The following is a 23,294-nucleotide window of genomic DNA, read 5'->3' on the forward strand; positions in this document are numbered from 1 at the left end:
TGTGCTCGGGGGCCGCCAGCTCCAGGGCAGCAGCCACCCTGAACACCTCTCTGCTGTAACCACTTCCCCCACCCAGAGTGACCTGTGGTCAGACCACGTGAGAGGCCTGGGCCGTCTAGGCTAAAAGCCACAATCAGTGGTCAAGGAAATGCCACCTCTGTGGGGGAGAGAGGCAGCCTCAAAGCAGAAGGCCTGAGTGCAGGTCAGTGTCTCGGGTCTCACTGTGGTCTCAGGAGAAGCCAACCCTGCACCTCCGGCCTGGGCTCTGACACACACGTCCTCGTACTCTTCCTGCCACCCTCACGTGTCCTGGTCCCACACCCCACCCAGCTGCAGACTGCTCCTGCCACACCCAGGACCAGTTCTAAACCCAGAGGCAGAGGCCAGCAAAAACACCCCGCTTCGTGCTGCTTCCTTTCCTCACGACGTTTATTCTCTCTCCTCTCCCCACAAGGCTTCCCCCAACTTTCTCCCTGCCCCTGTAATCTCCCAGAGCTCCCCTCAAACCTCCGGACCTGGGGCCTACTCATGAGAGGCCTCTGGAAGAGGATGTTGCCGCTGCACACCAGAGCCTCACCTTGTATACCTGTCCATAGGTTCCGTTGCCGACCACTTCCACCAGCTCAAAGATTCCAGCAGGGTCCTGGGGAGGGCAGAGGACAGAGAGAGAAAAAATAAGTTGTTAGGACTTCAGAACAGGATCCTGGAGCTAGAGGTCTTCACTTAGATAAGAGTGAATACTGGTATATTAGATGGGGCTTCAGGGACCCTGACGGCCAGCTGCCATTTTCCTGGACTGGTTTAGAATTCGTGTTCTCTGGGAAAAGTCAGAAGGAGGAGAGAGAAAACAGAAGTCAGACAGAGCCCAGCTGGCTATTCAGACATGCTTCTGTTTTCAAATTCAGTGACAAAGCCTGAAAGTCTGTGGCCTCATCTGCACCACGGGGACACCTGAGTACCCACCTCTGGTGTTGGTGTCAACTTCAAATGAGGCAATGCCCATAAAAGGCTTAAGACGGTGCCTGGCACAAGCATGTGTGTAATAAAAGTTAATTATCATCATTTATTGTTTTATTCCTTAAAAGCAGGGATGAGGAAAGGTAGGAGGGGCCGGAACTCAAGAGCCACATTCCTTGTGTCCTCTCTCTCCCCAGTCTCCCCAGTCCTCCCAAGACCCAGAGCTTCCAGTATTGGGGGGCAGGAAGGACCTGGGGGATGGAGAACGGAGAGGGACAGTGATAAGGGAGAACTTGCAGTTCCCGCTTGGTTTCCCGGGTCAAGCGGTACCAGGAGAGGAGGGGAGAGGGCCGAAAGGCTGGGACAAAGCCTCCAAGGAGGCGCATCGCCTGCTGGGCCAAGCAGCACAGCTGCCTGGGGGCCACCCACACCCTCCTGGCAGGACTTCTTTTTGAGTGAGTGAGTGAGGGAGAGAGGGAGAGAGGGCGAGGTTGGGAGGTGCAGGCCGGCGCTCCTTCATCTCCCACCTCCTGCAGGACAGGCCCAGTCGCAGCACAGGCCCTTCTCCCACCTGCACGACTGAGTGAGGATGTCACTTAGCAAACAAACTCTCCAGGCAACGCTTGGGCCTCTGTGCTGTCAACCCTAGAAGTATGTAATCTAAAACTCCCTTCTGATTCTGAAAACCAATACAGGATTTCTGAAAAAACACCCCCCTCCACCTCAAAACCAAATAAACCAAAGGAATGCTTCATCCACTGCGGGAAGCACATGGAGCAGAGCTGGGTGTGCTGGAGACCCAGGAGATCCCAGCTTTTTCAGACAGTCTTCGTCCGTTTTCTCCGGGAGGGGAACAGGAGGACTGGAGACGTGGACTGGAGACGTAGCCTGCGCTCCCCATGTGGCCCCCATCAGAGCACGTGCCACCAGGGGCTGGAACTGTTCATTGAGTCGTCTGTACACTCCCCAGAAGAAGGGGCTGAATCTTCCTTGCTCACAGCCTGTCTAGCACCAACCCCAGGGCCTGGCAGGCAGCAGCCTGAAAAAAACATCCCAGAACTGCCCCGGAGGGAAGAGTGACAGAAGTTGCAGAGGGGACCCCCCACCCTCGACCTGCTCTGAAGGGGCCTGGGCTGACCAGACAAAGAATTCCATGGTATAGAAGTTGAATTATTTAGGTCCAGCTGAAAAACCTCTTGAACAGGTGTGCAAAACCATCAGGCCCCACAGGAAAGGGAGGAAATGTCACTGCAGCATGGGGGGCCAAGGAGAGGTTCATGTGAACCTGAGAGCTGCAGGGAACCTGGAGGAAGTTATCCTGTCCACCTGCAAGCTCACAAGTAGAGGCTTGGAGTGAACAGAGTTCCCTAAAAACCTCCCCCAAGAAGGCCTCATCCATTCTGGGGCTGCTTTTCTTTTTTAAAATTGTTTTTCCAACTTTTTTATTTTTTTAAATTTTTCTTTATTATTTTTTCATCTTTTTCGAGGGGGAGGTAATTAGGTTATTCTTTCTTTCTTTTTTTAATGGATGGACTAGGGTTGAACCTAAGACCTCGGGCACGCTGGGCATGCATTCTACCACTGAGCTATACCCTCGCCCTCCATTCTGGAGCCTCTTATTAACTGCTGAGAAGTCCTTTATTGCATCTTAGTTCTTTCTGAGGTGAGTGGAGGCAGGAGAAAGGACCTGGTCTTGATTTTCTGGATGCTCCTAATCTGAGAGGGAAACGTGAACAGCCTGTTAATACGCTGCCGTCACCTCACATCAGCACAGACAGGTTGAATTTGGTAACCTCAGCGCCCAGGCTGGCTCCTTCCAGCACGTTTGGGAGGCACTGAGGGATGAAAGGATAATCTCTGAGGTCAGACACTCAGATTCAGATACCGATTTAATGGTTTCAAGCCCATTTCCTGACCCACAGCCAGGACGACCACACCTCTGAGGGGTTTATTCTGAGGACTAAGCTGAGACCACACGCAGAACACAGCGGCCGTGGTACCAAACTCCCTCCACAGAACGCGTCCACAGAGGCCGGCCCGCCTCACTTCTGCACAGCAGCACGGTCTTCACAGCAAATCCCACCTCTGCATCGTCCTCTTCCATCCTTCCCACCCCCGTTTCCTCATCCACATCACACTCATCCGGTCCTTTCTCCCTTCAAAGTGCCCATTTGGCTCCTCCTCCCCATCCCTGAAGCTGCCACCCCAGACCCACCCCTTCCCTCCTCCCTCCTGCAGCCCCCGCCTCGCCACCCATCTTGCCACCCATCCTGCCGCTGCTGCAGCTCAAAAACAGCCCTTTCCTGATTCAGCTCTTCTGCCCACAAGTGGCGTGGCTCCTCGCTGCTTACAGAAGGGAATCCAAACACCTTGGCTGGATACTTCAAGTTGCCCCACCATTAACCAATTGATAAATATTTTCTGAGTGCGTGTCGACATCCACCCTGCACTGGGCTGGGCCCTAATTGGGGGACATCTGTCAGGCGACTTTATCTTCTTTCACTTACTCATTAAATATTTATTGCGCACTGACTGTGTGACAGACAAGTCCTCAGTTAGGCACAACAGGGAACTCAGTGACAGATGAGAAGCATGGACGGCCCCTCAAGGACCTTATGATTTTACAGACAGGCCAAGTTCCCCGATACCAACATGCGGCAGTTTATGATCACGGCCGTGAGAGCAATGGAAAGCACTCGAGCCCTGGAGCAGTGGAGACAGCGCTGGAGAGTGACTTTCTAGAGAGGATGTAGCTTTGTGTCCATGAGCAAGTATTTAACTTTTTGGGGCCTCATCTTCTTCAAACTAACTAAGAGAAAGCTGGACTAGGTAAAAAGTCCGCTCTACAGTTTCAGAGGGCAGATTGCAATTCAGGGTGGGAATCTCAGGCAGGCTCCCCGGAGGAGGTGGGCTTTGGAGGGTGGGTTAAATTTTCAGTTAGTGACAAGAACTGAAGAGTAGGGGAGGGTATGGCTCAAGTGGTAGAGAGCATGCTTAGTATGCATGAGGTCCTGGGTTCAATCCCCAGCACCTCCTCTAAAAATAAATATATCTAATGACCTCCCACCCCCTCATGAGTGTGAGATGGTGTCCAGGGTGAGGGAGCCACTGAGCACCTCAGTGGGAAGTACAGTTGCGAGAGCAGAGGGGGGACAGTGGGGACAGGAGTTGTCAGGGTGATGAGGAAGTGAAGGCTAAGGGTGCAGCACCCGCTCTGGAGAAGCCTGACTTTGGGAGGAAGGGGAAACAGGTGATGGCTAGCAGCAGCAGAGTCAGACAAAAGGGTTTTCAAAATAGGGAAGATCTCTCCTGCTTACAGAAGAGACGACAAAAAGAGGGGAGGCTGATGAGGCCTGATGAGCTGAATGTTTAAATGACACATATGTGCGTATGAGTATGTATCTGTGCATGTATGTGTGTGTATGTATGTATGAGTATGTAAGCTGGAGCTGCCACTGGACTACAGTAATGACCAAGTACAACAGTGCCTACTTCTCCGATATACTTACCCCAGGATTCAGAACACCCAGAAACGCGCACCACAGTTCACAATTTTTTAATTGATCTGGCTACAAATGTGAGCCCTTCAAATATGTGCCTGTCTGTGTGCTCAGTCACCCTCTTTGATGCTGATCTAGAACCATCCCCAAAGGGAGGTGCTCTGCTCCTGGGAAGCCCCGTCAGTCCTGGCCTGCCCTTGCACCGGGGCACAGCTCTGGGGCGATGCTCTGCAGGCCTTCTCCGGCTCCTTCTCTGGTGCTCAAACTGCTCTCAGCAGCCTGGTTCTTGTCCAGCCAGCTGCTGGGAGATGGGAAGGGATGGGGACAATTAACGAGAGGAGGGAGAGAGGAGGACAGAAGAGACCCACGCTGAAGTAAAGAGGAAGGAAGGTAGGGGAGCTCCATGAAGACCCAATGGTCTATGATGTCGGAGGGAAGACCGTCTACTACGTAGAAGTGAATGAGGTGGGAAAGCTTGGGAAGAGATGCTACACAGTTCTCAGACTTCAGGACATGTAAGCATCCTAGGATCCCGCTCCAGATTTAGCACTGTAGGTCTGGGGTGAGGAGCAGGAATCTGTATATTTAACAGATCCTCTGGGTGAGTCCAATGCAGAGGGTCAATGGCACAGAGAAATGGTGCTTTAGGGGGTTTCTAACAGGTTAATGGAGGTGCAGGACTACCCGGGGAGCCGGAGCGGTCTGAGTGGAGTCACAGTGGCGCAGTGACTCCCTGCTGCTCTCTCCTACACCAGCTCTCCAACCTCACTGACTCAACTCATGCCCACTTCCCCCTGTGTTCTTGTGGCCAACTCTGCCTAAAATGACCTCTCTCGTCAGCCAAGCCATATTCCAAGTTCCCCCCACCCCGACCCCAGGGAAGTCTTCCCTAGCCACTCTAGTCCACCACATGCTATCCAACCCAAGGATTTCAACCTCAATTTCACATATTAATCTCATCTATTAAACTGATCGAGTTCACCACGGTTGCAGGATACAAGATCGATATACAGAAACCAACTCTATTTCTACATATTACAATGAATGATCCAAATATGAAATTAAGAAAACAATTCCATTTATAATATTGTCAAAAAGAATATATTTAACCAAAGATGTGTTAGACATGTACACTGAAAGCTATAAAACATTGCTGAAAGAAATTAAAGGTCTAAATGGGAAGATATCCCGTATTTCTGGATCAGAAGACTTCATATTGCTAAGACCTATACATTCAGTACACTTCTATCAAAATTCTAGCTGGGTTTTTTTTTTTGGTTTTTTTTTTGCAGAAATTGACAAGCTTGTCCTAAAAGATCATACAGAAATGCAAAGGATCCAAAAGAGACAAACAATCTTGAAAAGGAAGAACAAAGAGGACTTGCACGTCTCAACTAAAAAACTTATACTGCAAAGCTACACTAATCAAGACAGCATGATACTGCCATAATGACAGACATGCAGATCAATGCACTGGAACTGGGAATCCAAAAATAAACTTACATTCGGGGTCAACTGATTTCCAACAGGAGCGCCAAGGCCATTCAATAGTCTTTTCAACAAATGGTGCCAGGACAACTGAATATCCACATTCAAAAGAATGGAGTTGGACCCCTACACCTCATACTATACACAAAAAATTAGCTCAAAATGGTTCACAGACCCGAAAAGTTTAAGAGCTAACATGGTAACAATCTCAAAAGAAAAATGTAAGGAGTAGATCTTCATGCCCTTGGATCAAGGAATGGTTTTAGATGACACCAAAGGCACAAGCGACAAAGAAAAAAAATAAATTGGACTTCATCAAAATTTAAAACTGACGTGCTTAAAGGACACCATCAAAAAAGTGAAAGGACAACCCACAGAACAGGAGAAAACATTTGCAAATTATGTATCTGATCAGGGACTTGTATCTAGATAAAGACTTGTATCTGATAAAGGACTTGTATCCAGAATAGTAAAAAGAACTCCTTAAGGATAAAATAACTCAACAATAAAAAGACAAATAACCCAATTAAAAATTGGACAAAGGATCTGAATAGACATTTTTCTCAAAGAAGATATATGGTGGCCAATAAGCACATGAAAAGATGTTCAACGTGAGTCACTAGGGAAATGGAAACCACAACCACAGGACACCACTTCACACTAAGACAGCCATAATCAAAAGGATGGACAGTAATGAGCACGTGGAGAATCTGGAACCCTCATACACTGCTGGTGGGAACGTAAAATGGTGCAGTCACTTTGGAAAACAATTTAGCAGTTCCTCAGGGTGTAAAACAGTTATCACATGATCCAGGAATTCTGCTCCTAGGTAGATACCCAAGATAACTGAAAACACACGTACACACAAAAATCTGCAGATGAAATGTTCACAGCAGCATTTCTGATAAAAGAGCCCCAAAATAGAAACAACCTAATGTCCATCTACCAACGAATAGATGTGTTATAACCATTTATGGATAGTCCAATAATATGATACTCCAATAATGGAATATTATTTGGCAATAAAAAGATATGAAGTAATGATACATGCTACAACTTGGATGAACCTTGAAAACATTACACTAAATGGAAGAAGACAGTAAAAAAAAAAAAAACACATATTGTAGGGCTCCATTTATGTGTAATGTCTGTAACAGGCAAATCCGCAGAGACAGAAAATAGAGTAGTGGTTTCCAGGGGCTGGGAGGAGAGAGGAATGGTAGTGACTGCTGTTGGGTATTCGGTTTTGCTTGGGGCTGATGAAAATGTTCTGAAATTGGACAGTGGTGACAGTAAGTCTGTGAATACACTTAAAACCACTCTAAAATACTTTAAAAGGCTGAACTTTGTGTTATGTGAGTTATATATCAATAGAGCTATTATTAAAAATAGTAATCCTAAGAGCATCTCCCATAAGGCTCAATACATTATTGTTGATTAGGGACAGCTTCCACTCTAAGAAAGCTACCCCACTAACACGGAAGGAGCCCTCGAAGTGCTTCCAGTCTAGTAACACCTATGAAAAAAGTCCTGAGAAAATGATAAAATACAACCATTTATATGACACAGAGTTAGGCAACCTGGTTTCTATTCTGGTTCTGCTGCTTTAACAGGCTATGTGTTTGAGGGAAAGTCACTTAACCTCTCTGGGTTCCCTTTCGACAAGAAAACTTGCACTTCTAACTCTCTGATTCTAAATGTGCAAGTGCACGCTTCCACGAAGCTGCCAACCTGATGACTAGGTATTGCTTCCTCCCCGCGTGCCAGGAGTTGTGTCAGACTCTGGAATACAGTAGTGAGTAAAACGGGGCAGTCCCTGCCGAAAGCCACCTGGCCCAGAACGAAACGTGTTTACGTTTTGATGGGAGAGGCAGACCCTAAACAACGCTACAGTTCTTTCTTTGTAACTGTGGTACCTCTTATGTGCTATGGAGAACCACAGGGTGCTAAGAGACAAACTTGACCAAGTGTGGGGAATTGGAAAGATTCTACCAAGGGTGACGTACTTAAGCTGGGGTCTAGAAGCCTTCCCAGGACTTTTCTGAGCAAAGAATGCTCTGCCCATCTCTGTGGCCCTTATTTTGACTGCCTTATGAGATCTCCCACATTTTCTGTCTCAGGGATCTCTCTCATTTGCCCACCATCCTCATATCCTCTTAATAATTAACTAGCTAGCAGTTTTTGAGTATTTTCTTTGGTCTTGGTACTGCTAAGCACTTGAGAAGTATGATCTCATAACAAATTCTAAGGTAGGTGCTGTTGGCATATTTATTCCACAGGGAAGGAAGTTTAGAGCAATTAAATAACATGCTCGGGGTTACGCACAGCCAGGAAGTGGTGGAGCCAAATTCTGACCTCAAAATTTGACTCCCAGGCCTCCTTTGCCCTGCTCGGAGGTCCTGTTACTTGAAGAACTGTATTTTCAACCATTTGGTCCCTTTCTTGCCCTAGTCCTACCTCGTAAGTCCAGGAGATGGGCTCCTGACCCAGGGGTAGCCAATCCAAGGTAGAAGAGAAAAGGTGAGCAAGGGCGTTTCTTGCTCAGCCATTCCAACTAAAACCCAAGAGGAAGATTTCAGATAGGTACCTGGACGGTCAGGGCTGCAGGGCCATTCTCATCTCAGGTAAAGGAAAGAGAGACTGTTCGTGAGTGGAGAGGCCAGCTGAGAACGAAGCAGAGCAGAGAGGGAAGTGGGGGACAGACCCCACTGACCGACTCCCACCGTGCCCGGGAGGTACCACGACCCAGAAGCCCCTAGAGCTCCAGTTCCAGGGAGCGGGCGATGCTGCAGCTTGTGTGCTCAGTCTACAGTGAGATTCTGGATCTCAAAAGCTGATAAAAATGAAGTGATAGCCAGCACTGTACTAGGATCTTTACACACCTATTAATTCAGTCCCCGCAAAACTCCAGGACGTTAATACTATTATTATCGCCATTTTGCAGACGAGGGAACTGAGGCTCAGGAAGGTAAGTAACTTGCTCAAGGTCAAACAGCTAATTAAGTGGCGGGGCCAGGATTTGAATGCACAAAGCTTGGCTCCAGAGTCAGGACAGACTGAGATAAGGTTAAAAATAAAGGCTGTGACTATTTCCCAAGAGAAAATAGGAAAGAGTTTATGGGTCAATTGTTTTGAGGACTGGCTGGGATGGGGTGGTGGCAGGGGCAACAGTTGAAGCTCAAGGCCAAGGGCGCCCTGAGCCACACCTGCAGGACACGGGAGGGAGAGGAGAGGAGAGAACCCCAGGACTCCCCTGCAATCGGCGTGCGGGTACCCAGAAACGTACAGGCGAGGTCTGGAGTCATGGTGGAACCCAGGAGGAAGGGGTGGGGACAGAGTGGCCACAAAGAGGCCAGCCCCTCAGGTTTGGGGTCCCATTTCTTGGAGGTGGCCCAGAGGTGGCAGATAAGCCCCCGCCACAGCCTCAGTGCTGTTCCACCGACAACACCTCCCGTCAGCACAGGCCACTCCCTGGGCTGCTTCAGACTGTCCCCATCGCAATGGGGAGGGTCCTTTCCGCTGTGCCCGCTCTGCACATAGATGAAATTCCCTGAGGGGTACGGGTGTTTTGAAGTACTTTAACAAATGCAAACTGTTATCAATATTTGCGGCATCCTTTTTAACTGCCTGCCAAAGAGTGCTTTCTTACACCCTGGCTCTACCTTCCAGGAGCTTATAAACCAGACGCCGACACAGAGAAGAGAATTAACATGTCGAGAAGAGTTACATGTGCTGAAACATCAGGGGTGAGACTGCTTTTGAGGCAACTGCAGAAGCCAGCAGGATAGGAAAATCTATCCCCCACTTTTGCTGACCCATGAGTCTTAGAGAATTTCAGAGCTGGAAGGGCCATCCATTAAGAATTCCAGGAGATTCTAGGAGTTTCCGCTGGAACGGTAGAAAGAACTAGAACTGCAAAGCTTGGGAAGGGCTGAGTCCTTGGGAAAGAGACAAGGGAAGGTCTGGTCTCTCCCGCGCTTCAGGCCTGGCAGTGATCATTCACGCGGATGTGCCCTGGCAGGTCCTGCTGCTGTAACCAGTGAGGTGTCCTAACCCAGGCGAGCTGCCATCCTACCCCCAACGGGGGAATAGCGCCAGGAGGCGGGGCTGCCCCAGGGTTGGGGGAGGAGGAGGACAAGCGATGGGGGAGGGGGCCAGAGCCCACCTCCTTCTGTTGCCAAGCACGCACAGGACCAGGGGATCAAGAGAAACCTGAGATACAGACGGGGGATGGTGGGGAGAAGTGTGGAGCCGCTCGGGAAAGAGAATGGGAACTTGTGGTCCACAGAAGGAACCACAGAGAGCTGCCTAATGAAGCCCAAAGCCAACAGCTCTGGTCTGGAAGAACAGGGCTGCCAGGGCCTGTGGGGCCTCTCTCTATCTGGTGCTGAGACTAGGCTGGGCTGAGAGGCCCTCCTGCCCTCCCTCCCAGAGGAAAACAATAGGCCTGTTTTCCTGAGCTCTTCCTGTGACCCAGAAGGCCCACACAGAGAGGAAGAGGGAGGCAGAGGCAGGGCTGGTACCAAGACACAGCCTGGGGGAGGGGGCCTTCAACCTCCCAGAAGCTCATCAGTGGCCTCAAAGCCACCCCCAAAACACCAACAGCCCAAGCGCTAAAACACCGACTGCAGGGCAACCCCATCCCCTGTCCCACTACCATCCAGATCAGTAACCCCAAGCCCCTTCCTCGGACCCAGCATCGGGGAGGGCCTGAGGGGCTGACAAGTCTCCCCAGCAGGGAGTCCCCCAGGGATGCAGGCACACTCAGAACTGGCAGGGACATGGAGTGGGGGATATTCTGGTGGAGGCTGGAGACTCAGACGTCCCTCAATTAGCTGTGAGCACCTAGAGGATGTGTGTGCGTGTATGCACCTGGGAAACACTACAGGAGGGTGTGTGTTTGTGAGAAAGGAGGGTGTGTGAGAGGACGAGGCTGTGAGTGGATGTGTGGGCTGCGGGCAGGGCAGCAGCAGGAAAAGTTCCGTCAGGTCACCTCTCTCTTTGTACCCAGGGAGAGAAAGCAGACAGCCCCAAGGACCCAACGGGTCCAGACATCTGCCTTCATCAACAGGAGTGGCCCTCTGAGGCCGGGGTCAGTCTCTGTTTCCCCATAGCACAAGGGGGAGTGTGTTATGTTACCCCCGTTCCTACCCCAAGGGCTCAGAGTGGAAAGCAGGCCTGAGGCCAAAGCAGGAGATGGACTTGTGAGAAAAGAAGTCAGCAGAGGTGGTCAGGGCACCTCCTTCCGAGCCACCAAACTGGACAGAAGAGAGGGGGAAAGGAAGGTGAAAACCCTTCTCAATTCCCATTGTCCGCAACGTCCAGCAATAAACTGGACTCTACGGAAGCTTTCCCAAAACTCTGCTTCCCAGCTCCCACTGCTGCTCCACTCTGCTCTGGGGTAAGCCTGCCTCTCACACTGTGGAACTGAGCTGCACCCTTTCTGGCTCCACACTGCGAAGTACTAGTCCTCTGTTTATGGGCTGCTTTGAAGTGTTTTTATGGGAAAAGAGTGCAGGAGGGGAGGAACTCAAGTACGCCCCCGGAGCAGAGGGGCGGGAAAGAAACCAGGAAAGATATTTATGTGCTGGCAGAAGGGTAGCTTTTAAGTCACTCCTATTGGTTCTCTAAGATCCAAGAAAAACACACACATGAACAGGAACACATACACACATGCAGATACATGCGGAGGCAGAGGCAAGTCCAGACATGACACACACGTGAACACAAATCCCATTCTGATCAGAAACCAGTCAGAGCAGATGGGGGCCCTGCCTGAGCCAGGCGGGGAGCAGTTCCCCCCACACCTCAGTGCCCAGGTTCCCCACAGCACTGGGGACCCTGGGCTGGGGGCTTCATCCAGACCAGAGGTCTCCAAGGATGGAGAGGCCCACAGGAGGTGGGTAGCTGACACTTGGACGTAGCAAGATGAGAGAGGTCTTTGGAAGAGCTCAGAGGAGAGAAAGTCAGGCAGCGGGGGAGGAAGAGAAGGAGAAGAGGGGACCAGAATTCAACAGCCTTGTGCTGGTTCTAAAATGGCCGCAGGCAAGGCAGGGGACAGATGGTCTCTTTCTGATGCTGAGCCGGAGAAGTGGGGAAAGGGAAAAGGAAAAAATAAATACCATCACACTCAGAAATTTAAAAATAAACCAAGAAACCTAAAAGATAAACAGCTTGCTTCTGAGATTCCGCCTGTCTCCAGAGTCTCTGAAGGGAACACAGAACTGCAGGCCCCGGGGGACAACCCTCAGCCTTGGGTCTGAAGACTGCGGGAGGTCATGCTAGCCATCCCCCTGCCCAGAGCCGCAAGATCGTGCCAGGTCTTACAGGCAGCTGAGGGGTTATCTTCCCTTTACCTCTCCAGTATTCACTTCCCAAGTCTCAACTTTTTCAGGCCTTTGCTTTTAAAACATTACAAGCCACCAAAGTCTGATCTTGGCCCCAACACAAGAATCAGTCTCTGTCTGTGGCCAGCAGACTCAATTTCATCATCTCACGGCCACTGCCGTGGCCGCCTTCACCCAACCACCCGGCTCCTCATGGTCTACAAGGTGCTTCCACAGCCATTGGCTCGTGTATGCCTCCGACCTGCAGGCAGGCCAGGCAGGAATTACTACCCCATTTCACAGGTGAGAAAAACCAAGGTTCCAAGAAGTCAAGCTTCTCAAAGTGGGGCTGGAACTCAAGCCTGGTTAGTCTTCCGATGGCAAATCCAAGGAGGCCTCCCATGGTACACACCACCCCCAGAGCTTTGTCCACTGGATTCCATGTGCTGTCTGTGGGCCAGAGAGGTTCTTCCTTAGGCTCAAATTGGACTGCCTTGCAGCTGATGATCCCAGGCACGGTTCATCTGGAGCCCTGTCCATCCCCATCCTGGAATCATTTGTTTCTTGCTGGTGTGGGGACGAGGCAGGAGGCAGTAACCCTCACTCTACTGGATTTCTCTCAGTTCTTCGTGTGGGTCTTTGCATACGCTGTCCATTCTTCCAAGAGCATCTCACCCCTCCCCTCTACTTGGATGCCCCATGCCCATCCTTCCAGACTTCAACATAGTCATCACCTCCTCCAGGAGGCTTCCCTGACTATCTTCCTGCTCCCACAGCACTCTGCACTGCCCCTTTCCTGGCACCAATTACATTTTTGAGATTGATTCTTTAATTGTCTGTATCCTTTGCAAGAGGTCTTAGAGGTCAAGGCCACATTCAATATCTTTCTGTTGAATGAATAAATATAGAAATAAAAGAAAGTTGGTATTATTTAGGAAAAAACCAACCCCTTTCCAACAGTTTCTGACACTAGTTTTGGGTTTATCTCAAATCTCCCAAAACAATCCATAAATATTCACTTAAAAGCAAAGGACTAGGACAGCTACCAAAAGTGAATCCTCTTTTGTCAGCTTTCCATAATTTATATGCTTGGTAAATATGTATTTCTAGAAAGTGGACTTTCTTAAAGCAGGGAACACCTATATAGTTGGCTAAAACCAACTGGGAACTTTAACAAGAACTCAAAAACCATAGGAAACAAGAAGAGAAAAAGAGAAGGTTCCTGAAGGAGGAAAGAGTTAAGCATTTTGGAAAAGAGAAAGGAGTGGAAAGAGGCTGCGTTAGGCAGAAGACAGTCCCATCTCAGAGGACAACTTAGGTTCAAAAGTATACGCGGATAACTCAGGGACGGATTTTCATAGCTGAAGCACCAAGGCAGCCGGGAGTCTGGTGAGATGGAATGACATGGAACAGTTAGTGTCTGTACTTCACTGAGGAAGTAAAGTGATCTGGGCGCTGGTTCTGATTCTTCATGTGATGGAGGCAAACTGGCAAATTGCTTCACCTCTCAGAGCCCCTTTTCCTTATCTACCCAACCCCATCGCACAAGAACTCCTGGATGTAAAGACATTTTGATATCCACAAAGAGCTACGAATTTGCACAGTCATTGTGAAGGGACTCGCCTCCCACAGAGCAAGGAAAAAACCACCCAAAGGTGATTTACCCAGACTGCTGGTGTCACTGGGATTTAGAGTGAAGAGTGGCAGCTCAGGACAAAAGAAACAAGATACAAAAGTAGAATTGCGAGGAGGGCAGTTGAAAGAGAAGAGAGAAGAGTGATCTATGGCCCTGGAGGTGGGGCTGCAGGGCAGGGAGGAAGGGTGGTCCCCAGCAGACGCTGGAGAGAGAAAGGGCAGAGTATGGGAGCAGGAGGAGGCAGGCGGGTGGGGAGAGACGTCAGGCCCATCGAGGCTGGCAGACACCGGGCTCACAGAGGAGGACAACGATAATCAGGGGCTGGCTAATAATAAGGCTTCTCACTGCTGGTTTCCCATCGTAGCACAAACAAACCATTATACCTCATGGCCAACCGCCTCCTGTGGGAGTCAGGTGCCCACAAATCCACAGCAAGAGGCTGGGGAGGCTTCATGACCAAGAGAGCCTGTGACCTGTCCTACCCCTGTGTGGCTTCTCATTCTGGAAAGCAGACCAACCAGATGCCATGAGAGAGAACTTTGGAAGGAATGCTATGACAGGCGAGGGGACTGTGGAAAGACACCCTGGGAGGAAGGGTAGAGGGCGCAGAGCTGAGTCAGTTGGAAGAAGAGCAGGTGGAGGGTGGGGCCCGCAGGGAGTGGGAGGAAAGACTGTCTGAATCACAGGCTTAGAAAGGGTTATTCTCCAAAGGGTGGAGACCAGATATTCTCTGGCCCCACCAAGGACCAACTCAGAATAAATGACAATTACAGCCCAGGGGGTATAGGTGAGACAGAAGGAGGAAGGCGGAGCAAACGTGCTCACCCAACTTTTAACCAGGCCCACCCAGCTCTCTTCTTTTTTCTAAGAAACCTTCCCTGGGTGCATTCATGCCAACTCCAGGGCCCGGTGATCATACATTCATTCAACAAACATCGAGTGTCTGGTAGAGACTAGAATGTTGCAATGAACAAAACAGAAATAGTCCCTTCCTTCATGGAGCTTACAGGAAGCCAGCATTAAAGACACAATTACACAACAACAGGAACCAACTGGGATAGGCTGTGTAATAGAAGAAGTACTGAGCACTATCAGAAAAATTAATGGGAGGCTCACAGGAGTCGGGGGCGTGGGGAGGAAAGGCCTGCTGGGGAAGTAACATTTATGCTGAGACCAAAAGGACAAGTATGAGTTAACCAAGCAAAGGTCAGGGGTAGGGAGGGCACAAGGCTCTGAGGCAGAAAGAGCCTGGAGTCTCCAGGCGATTGTTCAGCCACTAGCTGCCCAGCCCAAATCTGTGCCTTTCCATAAGGCACTCTACACATTTCTGTGCGAAAGTCCTGTCTCTCACATCTGAATAAAATCATGTATCCCCATCAGAATGTCCCCGAGGGCGAGGTGCAGGTTTTCCCCCCTCTGGCTGAGTGCTTCCTCTGGGTGGGCCCGAGCTTTTACACAGAAGGACTGGCCTGCTGGAATTCCTGACTCAGGGGGCAGGACAAACAGGAGTTTCAAGTTCAGATATTAGATTTTGAAGTTGCTTTTTTTTCCCAATGAAGCTGGAAGACTTTCAGGCGATGGTAGAAGGCTCTAGGGCAGGGAAGGTGAACCCAGGCTCACAGAATTCCAGGACCACACCTGGGGGCTCAATGAGTCACCCACCCACAGCCATTAAAACTGAACTCAATACACTGGGTGATTTTCTCTTCCCCAAACAAAACACGAAAGAGGAGAGGAATGTTAACAGAACCCCAGGAGACACCCTTTCTGGGCACTTTCATAAGAGAAACCATGCAGCTACCACCTGTCTAATGAGCAGTTACCAAGCCAAGCACTTTACTTACACTTTTATTTAACCCTCAGAACAGTCCTGTTAGGTGGGTCTTGTTATCCTCATTTAAGAAATGAGGGAAATGAGGCACTGGGATAGTAATGACCTCGCTAAAGGTCACAGAGTAAGTGACAGAACTGGGATTTGAATTCAAATCTGTCCCCAGCGCCTCTGCTTTTGGGGGTGAGTGATGATGGGGGGAGGCCCCACTAAACTAGGTCCCTGTCTTCAAAGAGCAAGTAGAAGTTCCCTGCCTTCCCAGGTCAGCCCTCATCTGGGCTGCCCGCTCCTCCCCTCGCACTAACAGGCTCAGGAGGGTCTCTGGAGTGCACACATACTGAAGTTCTACTACAGCCAGTCCTGCACTCCTTCTCCTGAACCTCCCCTTTATTTTGTGTTAAAGATGCCTAGGCACATTCATTCAACAAACCCACATGCCCACACCCCTACTTTGTTCTACCCTGAGCGCTGTTTCCTAGACCAGCTCAGAGACACCATGCTCAGTTACCCACCCTGGCCAAACCCCTCCTCCCAGACTGTTTCTCTCAACTCCTCCTTTGCCCGGCTTCATCCACCTAAGTGCACCTTTCCTTATAACACTACATTGCAAAGCACACATCTGATCCATTCATGGATGTAAGTCACTGCTGAGAACCAACAGAGCACCCCACTTAGCCGGCACTCGAGTTTTAGGAGGGGAGGAGGGGGCTCTTGAGTCTTAAGGGACCTTAAGGATTATTTGGTCCAGTAGTTTTCAAAGGAAGTCTGCATCAGATCACCTGGGAAAACACGTATACCAGGGCCCCACCCTGGATGGACTGAATCACCTCCAGGGGCAGGGCCTGGGCATATGTAGGTTAAAAAAAAAAAAAGCTACCCAGGCAATTGTGATTGAGCCTCTGATTAAGAGCCACTGTTCTCATCCTGTCGATCTTCAAGTAAGGAAACCAGGTCCCAGAGAGATGGCACCCATCCTGTAAACTAGAGATGGAACTGAAACAGGAACCAGGTCTCCCAGCTCCTAATGCCACGCTCACTCCATGTATCATGTTGCCTCAACTCCAACACCACTGTGTCTGCAGGCCTCTGACTGGGAGCTCTCTGGAGATGTCAGCATTGCCTTATCGGAGCAGCTTATGAGGCCAGGGCAGGGGATCTGGGCAGTAGCGGGAGCATTAATCATTGACTTGTGAAACACACCTCATCTACACAGAACGCACCTTGGACCCCAGGCTGACCAAACACACGTGAGCCCTTTGTTTCTGGTGGGGACTGGGCACCGCAGCAGAGTGCTTGAGCGCAGGCGTGTCGGAAGTCAGCTCTGACCAGCTCTGGGACCCTGACTCACTGCTGGCACCCTTAAAAATGTAAGATGGCCCTGGATGCTCTGCTTTAAACACAGGCAGTTAAGCCACTTTTCACTTTTATTAGTGATAGTGGTGGTGATGATAACCGTATCCAGGCAGGCATAATGCTAGACTGCAGGACAGCACCTAAGGAAGGCTGTGTTTCCCCGAGTGAGTGAGGGGAACGTTCCTTCATTCATGCTTCAAACACCAGGGGTAGGTGAGCCAGGCTCAGTCCAAGAAAAAAGATCAACCCCAATTCATACCTGGCTCAATTTAAGAAAGAAATAGGCTTTAGGTTGTAGTGAGAGGGGCTGTGGTGAGAAAGGTCACTGGGCAGACCCTGGAAGACGACGGTAAAATACATGTAGCATCCTCTAAGGTTGCAGGCAGAAGACAGAGAAAAATCATTTTCTTCTCTTCCCGGGTGACTTCAGTGCCAAGCCTGCCTCTCCTTCCTTTTTCCTTCTTTCCCCATGAAGGTCAGTGAAGAAACTGTAAATGGTGTGGACAAAGGAAAGTGAGGAGGCTGGGCGGGCCACTGAATCGGTCACCTCTATTCTAAGAAATCCAACTCAATTCTAGGTCATGCTTTGGGTCTGTCCAGGGGTGTGGACACCACAGAAGGAAATAGCCTAACCTGGCTCCAAACTGTGCAGGCTTGGAGGCCCAGGAGGGTGACACTGAAGGGCCTCAAAGGCTGCCCACGGTTTCCCCACAACACCTTTAGTAGCTAATCACTTCTTCCTTCTATACTGATACATGAATACATGTGTGTGGAATACAGCCTCCGGCCAGAGATGCACCACTGGCCACCCCAAGGTGGAACACAGGAAGGACAAGGACACTCTGCTGGGTCCAAGGTCCTCATCTCAGCGTGGTTTTCTCCTCCTTCCAGGGAGGCTCCCAGGGAACACACGTACCCCTCACACACAAATGCAGAAACGCTGTTATGTTTCATTATCTTCAAACCCTACATGACCTCCTTTCCAACTTCCTCTGGCACCTACCCACCAGACCCCCAGGATGAGGAGGAAGAGCTGAGAACAAGCAAGATGATGAACATAAGCACAACAGAACCACGAAGCAAGTCGCGGCTGGGAGAGGGCGCAAGGAGCTGAATACGGAAGAGGAACCCTCCACTTCTCTTTCTTTTGTGATTCCATGCAGACATTTCACTTCAAACCCCGGTCGCCTTGCACAGGAGCCAGGAGGGAGGGGGTTGTTCAGGGCTGGCTGATGACACAAGGACTTCTGAAACAGGTCACCTCACCTGACTCGACAAACACTAGGCATCTGCAATGTCAGCCCTCTGCTCAACTTTGCACACACAAGAGGGAGGAGCCCTGGCACAGCGGTGGCCAGGGGGTGGGGGAGGGGAATGAGGAGTTCGTGTCTAATGGGGACTGAGTTTCAGTTGGGGAAGGGGAGAAAGTTCTGGAGAGGGACGGTGGTGATGGTCGCACAACAATGTGAAGGTACTTAATGCCACCGAACTGTACACTTTAAAATGGCTAAAGTGGTGTATTTTACGTTATACATATTTAACTATAATAAAAACAAATTTTTAAAAGGGGGTGCGGTGGGGGAGTGAGATCACTTTCCTTTCCTCCCTTTGAAGAACAGGCTTTCTTTGGAATCATTCACTCTCTCCTCCAGACTAAATCTGAATTCTTTTGCATGCTCCCCCTCCATCATCAGAGTGCTCTGCCCGGCAGCCTGACATCCAGAAATCTCTACCAGTTCTGGGCACAGGCCCCATGGAGTTCTGTATTCCCAGCGTGTGCCCACCAACGCCCACCCACCAGCAGTTCCCAAAGGCTCAGGCTAAAGTCACTCACTCCCTTGTCTCAAACAAATGCCCCAGGAATGTGATGAAAACCTGTCCTCTATCAAGACAGATCTACACCATGTGCTCTTGGAGGCAGGGACCATTTCTCATACGGGCTCCTTCCAGTCTGGGAAGGAGACCATGTTCCAAAAGTCTCCTAATCCTTTACCACAGAAACTCTCTGGACAGTGTTATATTATCCAGAATGAGCTCGGGAAGCCTCTTGACCACACGCCCCACATTTACAATGAAAGCAATACTGCCCCAGGCACATGGTCCAGACCGCCAGCGGCACTGCCCCCTCCCCTCAGTGCGCATGCACCCGGGGAGCCCCCCCCCCCCCCCCCCGCGCACGGGGGCGCACAGGCTCCAGCGCTGGGTCAGAACCTGCGTCTGCGTCTGGGATCTGCCACTTTCCGGCCGTCTAACCACAGACAAGTTATTTAACTTCCAAGTTCTGTAAGCCCTTGGTTTCTTCATCTTAAAAATGAGGAAAACATCCCACTTCAAAGGGTTATTGTGAGGGATAATGAGATTATATAAGGAGAGAACGTACTGCATGGGAAGTATTCATTATTATTCCTGTTCCACCCTAAAAACCCCTTCTGAAATGAATCCACATTAAAATATAAATGACTTATATCAGAGCAATCCTTGTTCCGAACTGAAGAAAGAGGGAAAAAAGAGGGCTTCCTAGAGGCCTGAAGGGATAAAGCGCCCAGCTAACTTCTGAACCACATGCTCCCCGTCCATTCCCGCCAGCTCCCCCCGAACGCCAAACTTGTTTTGTTTGTCAGGTCGAAGGGAGTTTCCACGGTGATGGAAGACCTTGTGAAGGTTAGAGGGACGTTCTCCAGGTCTCCAAACCTTAGCTAGACAAGACCAGAGCCCATCCAGTCCTCCCTCCTAAGCTGGATTTGGAGAGTGAGATGTGATGGCTGCACAGACGCGTCTACTCCCGGCCGCTCACCCACCCCACAGCTCTGGTCTTCTCCAAAGGATACCAGGCAAGGGATCTCTTCTGGTCACCCCCCTGCAATTTGAGCAGTGACATCACTCAGCACACCTCTGTCTTCAAGGGGCAACCCCAGGATGAGAAGACCCAAGAGAAGACACAGATGTGCCAGCCTCCTCTCACAAGCACTGCGTGCACACGCTGAACTCCACCTCCTGCTGCTCAGGCTTTGGGGAACCCTGTCCAATTGGGTTTTTTTAATTGATGTGTGGTCAATTTACAATCTTGTGTCCATTGCAAGAGTGATGCAATTATAGACACATATATTTTCAGATTATTTTCCATCATAGTTTATCACAGGTATGGAGTCTTGTTTTTTGGAAGACTCTTTCCTGAGCCACTCAGAACTGGAGATCAAGTACGACAGGCTTCAGCCATTTTCTTACAAATGTGCCTTGAAAGAAAGAGTGGGTGGTTGGTGAAGAGAGAACACAAAAATCCTCCTCCTTACAGCCTGGCTTGGCGCCTGCCCATTTTACCTGCAGAGGTGTGCTGGCAGACAAATAAAAGCTGCCAGGAGACAGCCGGGCACACGAGTAATTTAGAGCCTGCATTCCTCTCTCCACCCGGAAAGAAGGCAAAGAGGAGATTTAGGAGCTACATCCAACTTCATGGGAGAAGCACATCGAGTCCTTCATCTGACCTTTCCCACGTCCATAACAAGTTCACAAGAGGCACTGCTGGCAATTTGGGTGAGAAAACAATCCTTCAATGTGCTGCCCCGTCATCACAGGGTGGTAAACATCCCTGATCCCTACACGTTAATGCTGTTAGTGCTTCCCAGACAAAGTGACAATGAAACCATCCTCCCCAACATTTCCAAACACCCACTAGGAGGGCAGTGCCACCCCCACAGGAGAACCACTGAGTAAATACCTGTACTTTTTGGTGTCACATGGTGCCCAGCATACACGGGGCACTCTAGGCGGAGAGTCACAAGAATGCTTAGGCCTGTGTCTCTTACCAAGCGAGTAATTACTGAACCTCCAGCATGTGCTCAGCATCTCTGCAGGCACGGGAGGATCAACAGGAAATTTGGACCGTGGGCCGTACGTGTAAGGAAGTGGTAGGAAAAACAAGACCATGAAATATTATTCAATATGGGCCACATAGATGCAAACACTAAATTACAGGGTCTGTGAGAAGGTGGAGGTCACCAGTGAGGGCTGGCACGGTCGGCAGAGGAGGGACTGTTGGGGGGACAAGCAGAAGTTGAGGTGGCTGGAAGGAGGTGGAATTTTCTTCACTCAGCCCTCCTGACCCTCATCTGTCCCTGTAAGCACCGCTGTTCACAGAAAACTCGGCAAAGCCTGTGGTTCCAGGAGCACTTCAGCCATCCAAGCTCTTCAGATCCTGTTCTCAGGTGGTTTCTGGTGGAAGAGGGTGCAAGGAATTTCCCATTCTCCCTCAGAAGACCCGCTGCCATCAGGCCTGCTTTAAGGAGGCCCCTCTCATCCTAAAGGCAGAGCAGAGGTGGCATTCACCGCTGTGTGCACGGACTTAGTCACGGACTCTGAGCGGCGGGGTTCCCGGATATGACAACAGAAACTCCCCGCTTCACGTGTCACCCTTGGCTGGGTCAGACTCTCCTGCTGTGGGGACATGCACTTCCTTCCTCTGTCAAAGGTCTCCTCGCCTGCTCCCTGACCAACCAGCAGTGCTTCTCTCAGAGAGAGACTCCTAGGCCTCCATTCATCTCTCTCCCCAGCCACCAAGGCTCCTCCCGCAGGGGGTGCCACCAAATACTTCTCACAGCCCATCCTGCCAGCTTCGATGCCGCCACGCTCCTGACACTTGCTGCTCCTGGAGTCTGGCTCCTCCAAGAAGCCCAAGACTGTGGCTTCCCCAGCCCCGTTTCATTTCAAATATGCAAGATCAGTAACACTCCCCCTACACACCCCTACTTGTACACAATGTAAACTGAGAGTTGCACCTATTTCTATAGTTTCTATCTAATGGTAGGAAGAAGCCCACATCCCACAGACCACAAGAGCTGAGCCCAAGGCTGGGCCTACCTGTGCTTATTTCTGTGAGACTTACCTCTCTTCCAACCTTCCAACCCTAGCCACCACTCAGGCCAGTTAACATTTAGTCTCACATACACGCCCCACACCTGCCACATGGGTGTGAGATGACAATGTCAATTAGCTTGACTGTAGTTACCATTTCCTCGTGTCTATGTATATCAAAACATGTTGAAGAACATGAAAACGAATATATTATGTATGTCGATGCATGACTGGGACATTGTGCTGTACACCACAAACTGATGCATTGTAACTGACTGTACTTCAATTAAAAATTAAAAAAAAAACATGTTATACACCTTAAATGTATACAATTTTTATCAAAAATATAAGATGTCTAGCGGCATACCCTTCTCCCTCAGGCCCCACTTCAGACAGCAAGCACACCCACCCCTCCTCTGCAGAGTGACGCAGGAGTCCACACGGACCCCAGCACTCAGAGACCCAACCCAAATGCCCTTTCCATATCCCTTTGAAATAGACAAACTTAATTTTCCTCCTACAGGAAGGTTCAGAAGAAATCCTTTTGGAAATTGAGCCTGGAATTTCCACCCCATCCTCAGGCCCCTGGCCTTTGGCTGTTGACCAAATGCTCCACCCTAAGAAAGCCCGTTCCAGGGCCACCACCAAATTCTACCTGCTGGTTCACGTCTATCTGCTCTTTCGGTGACAATGCCAGCTCGGTTTTCTGACATGTGATTTGTTTCTCTCTCAATCAACCAACCAAATATTTCTGTCTTGTAAAATGTGAAGACAATCCTTGTTCTGTGCTCTCGTGGCATGCTGAAGTTTTCTGCTGCCTCATGGCTTACAATTTTATGTATTTGTAACTACACATACATGATCACTTTATTAGTGTCTCCCCACTACCAGACTGTAGGAAAACCACATCTGTCTTGTTGGCCATTGCATCCTCTGCGCTGAGTTCTAGCTCTTTACTGAAGCAGAACAGGGAATCCTACCCACAGTTAGCAAGTACCTGGGCTGTCTGGCCACTGGACACAATCTCCAGGGGCTCCTTGGATCACCACAATTCCATCCCTTCCTTCTCTCCTCCCTCTACCAATCCTGACCCTTATAAAGAACAAAAAGCCTCAAGTACCTTTTCAACCACCCTCTGGAGGAGATTCCCTTAGACAGAAGAATCCCAGACTCCAGTCAAGGACTGGCTGGTTAGGCAGAGAAGGGCAGGAAGAAAGAGAGAGAGGAGAAAATGAACTTGGGCTTGGACAGGATCCAGGTCTTCTACCAATTCATGTTTTTGTATCTCCCTATATTCTGTGGGCATTCAAGAAATGCTTTAGGAGTTGACATATTAACCTAATTTTTTGTTCTTG

General features: G+C 49.9%; 1 protein-coding gene across 13 annotated transcripts in view; it reads right to left on the reverse strand.

Moving 5' to 3' along the window:
- MINK1 (misshapen like kinase 1) overlaps nt 1-23,294 on the reverse strand; it is a 44,307-nt gene that overhangs the window by 15,646 nt on the left and 5,367 nt on the right. For all 13 annotated transcript variants that reach the window (XR_004141798.2, XM_031467815.2, XM_031467812.2 and 10 more), the window contains exon 2: nt 578-643. Coding sequence is in view for 12 of the 13 variants with exons in the window: in XM_031467815.2 (XP_031323675.1) it covers nt 578-643 (66 nt within the window). In the remaining variant the exon portion in view is untranslated. The remainder of the gene's footprint in view (nt 1-577; nt 644-23,294) is intronic.

This window comes from Camelus dromedarius, chromosome 16 (assembly GCF_036321535.1).
Source record: "Camelus dromedarius isolate mCamDro1 chromosome 16, mCamDro1.pat, whole genome shotgun sequence".
In the NCBI taxonomy this organism is placed as follows: Eukaryota; Metazoa; Chordata; class Mammalia; order Artiodactyla; family Camelidae; genus Camelus; species Camelus dromedarius.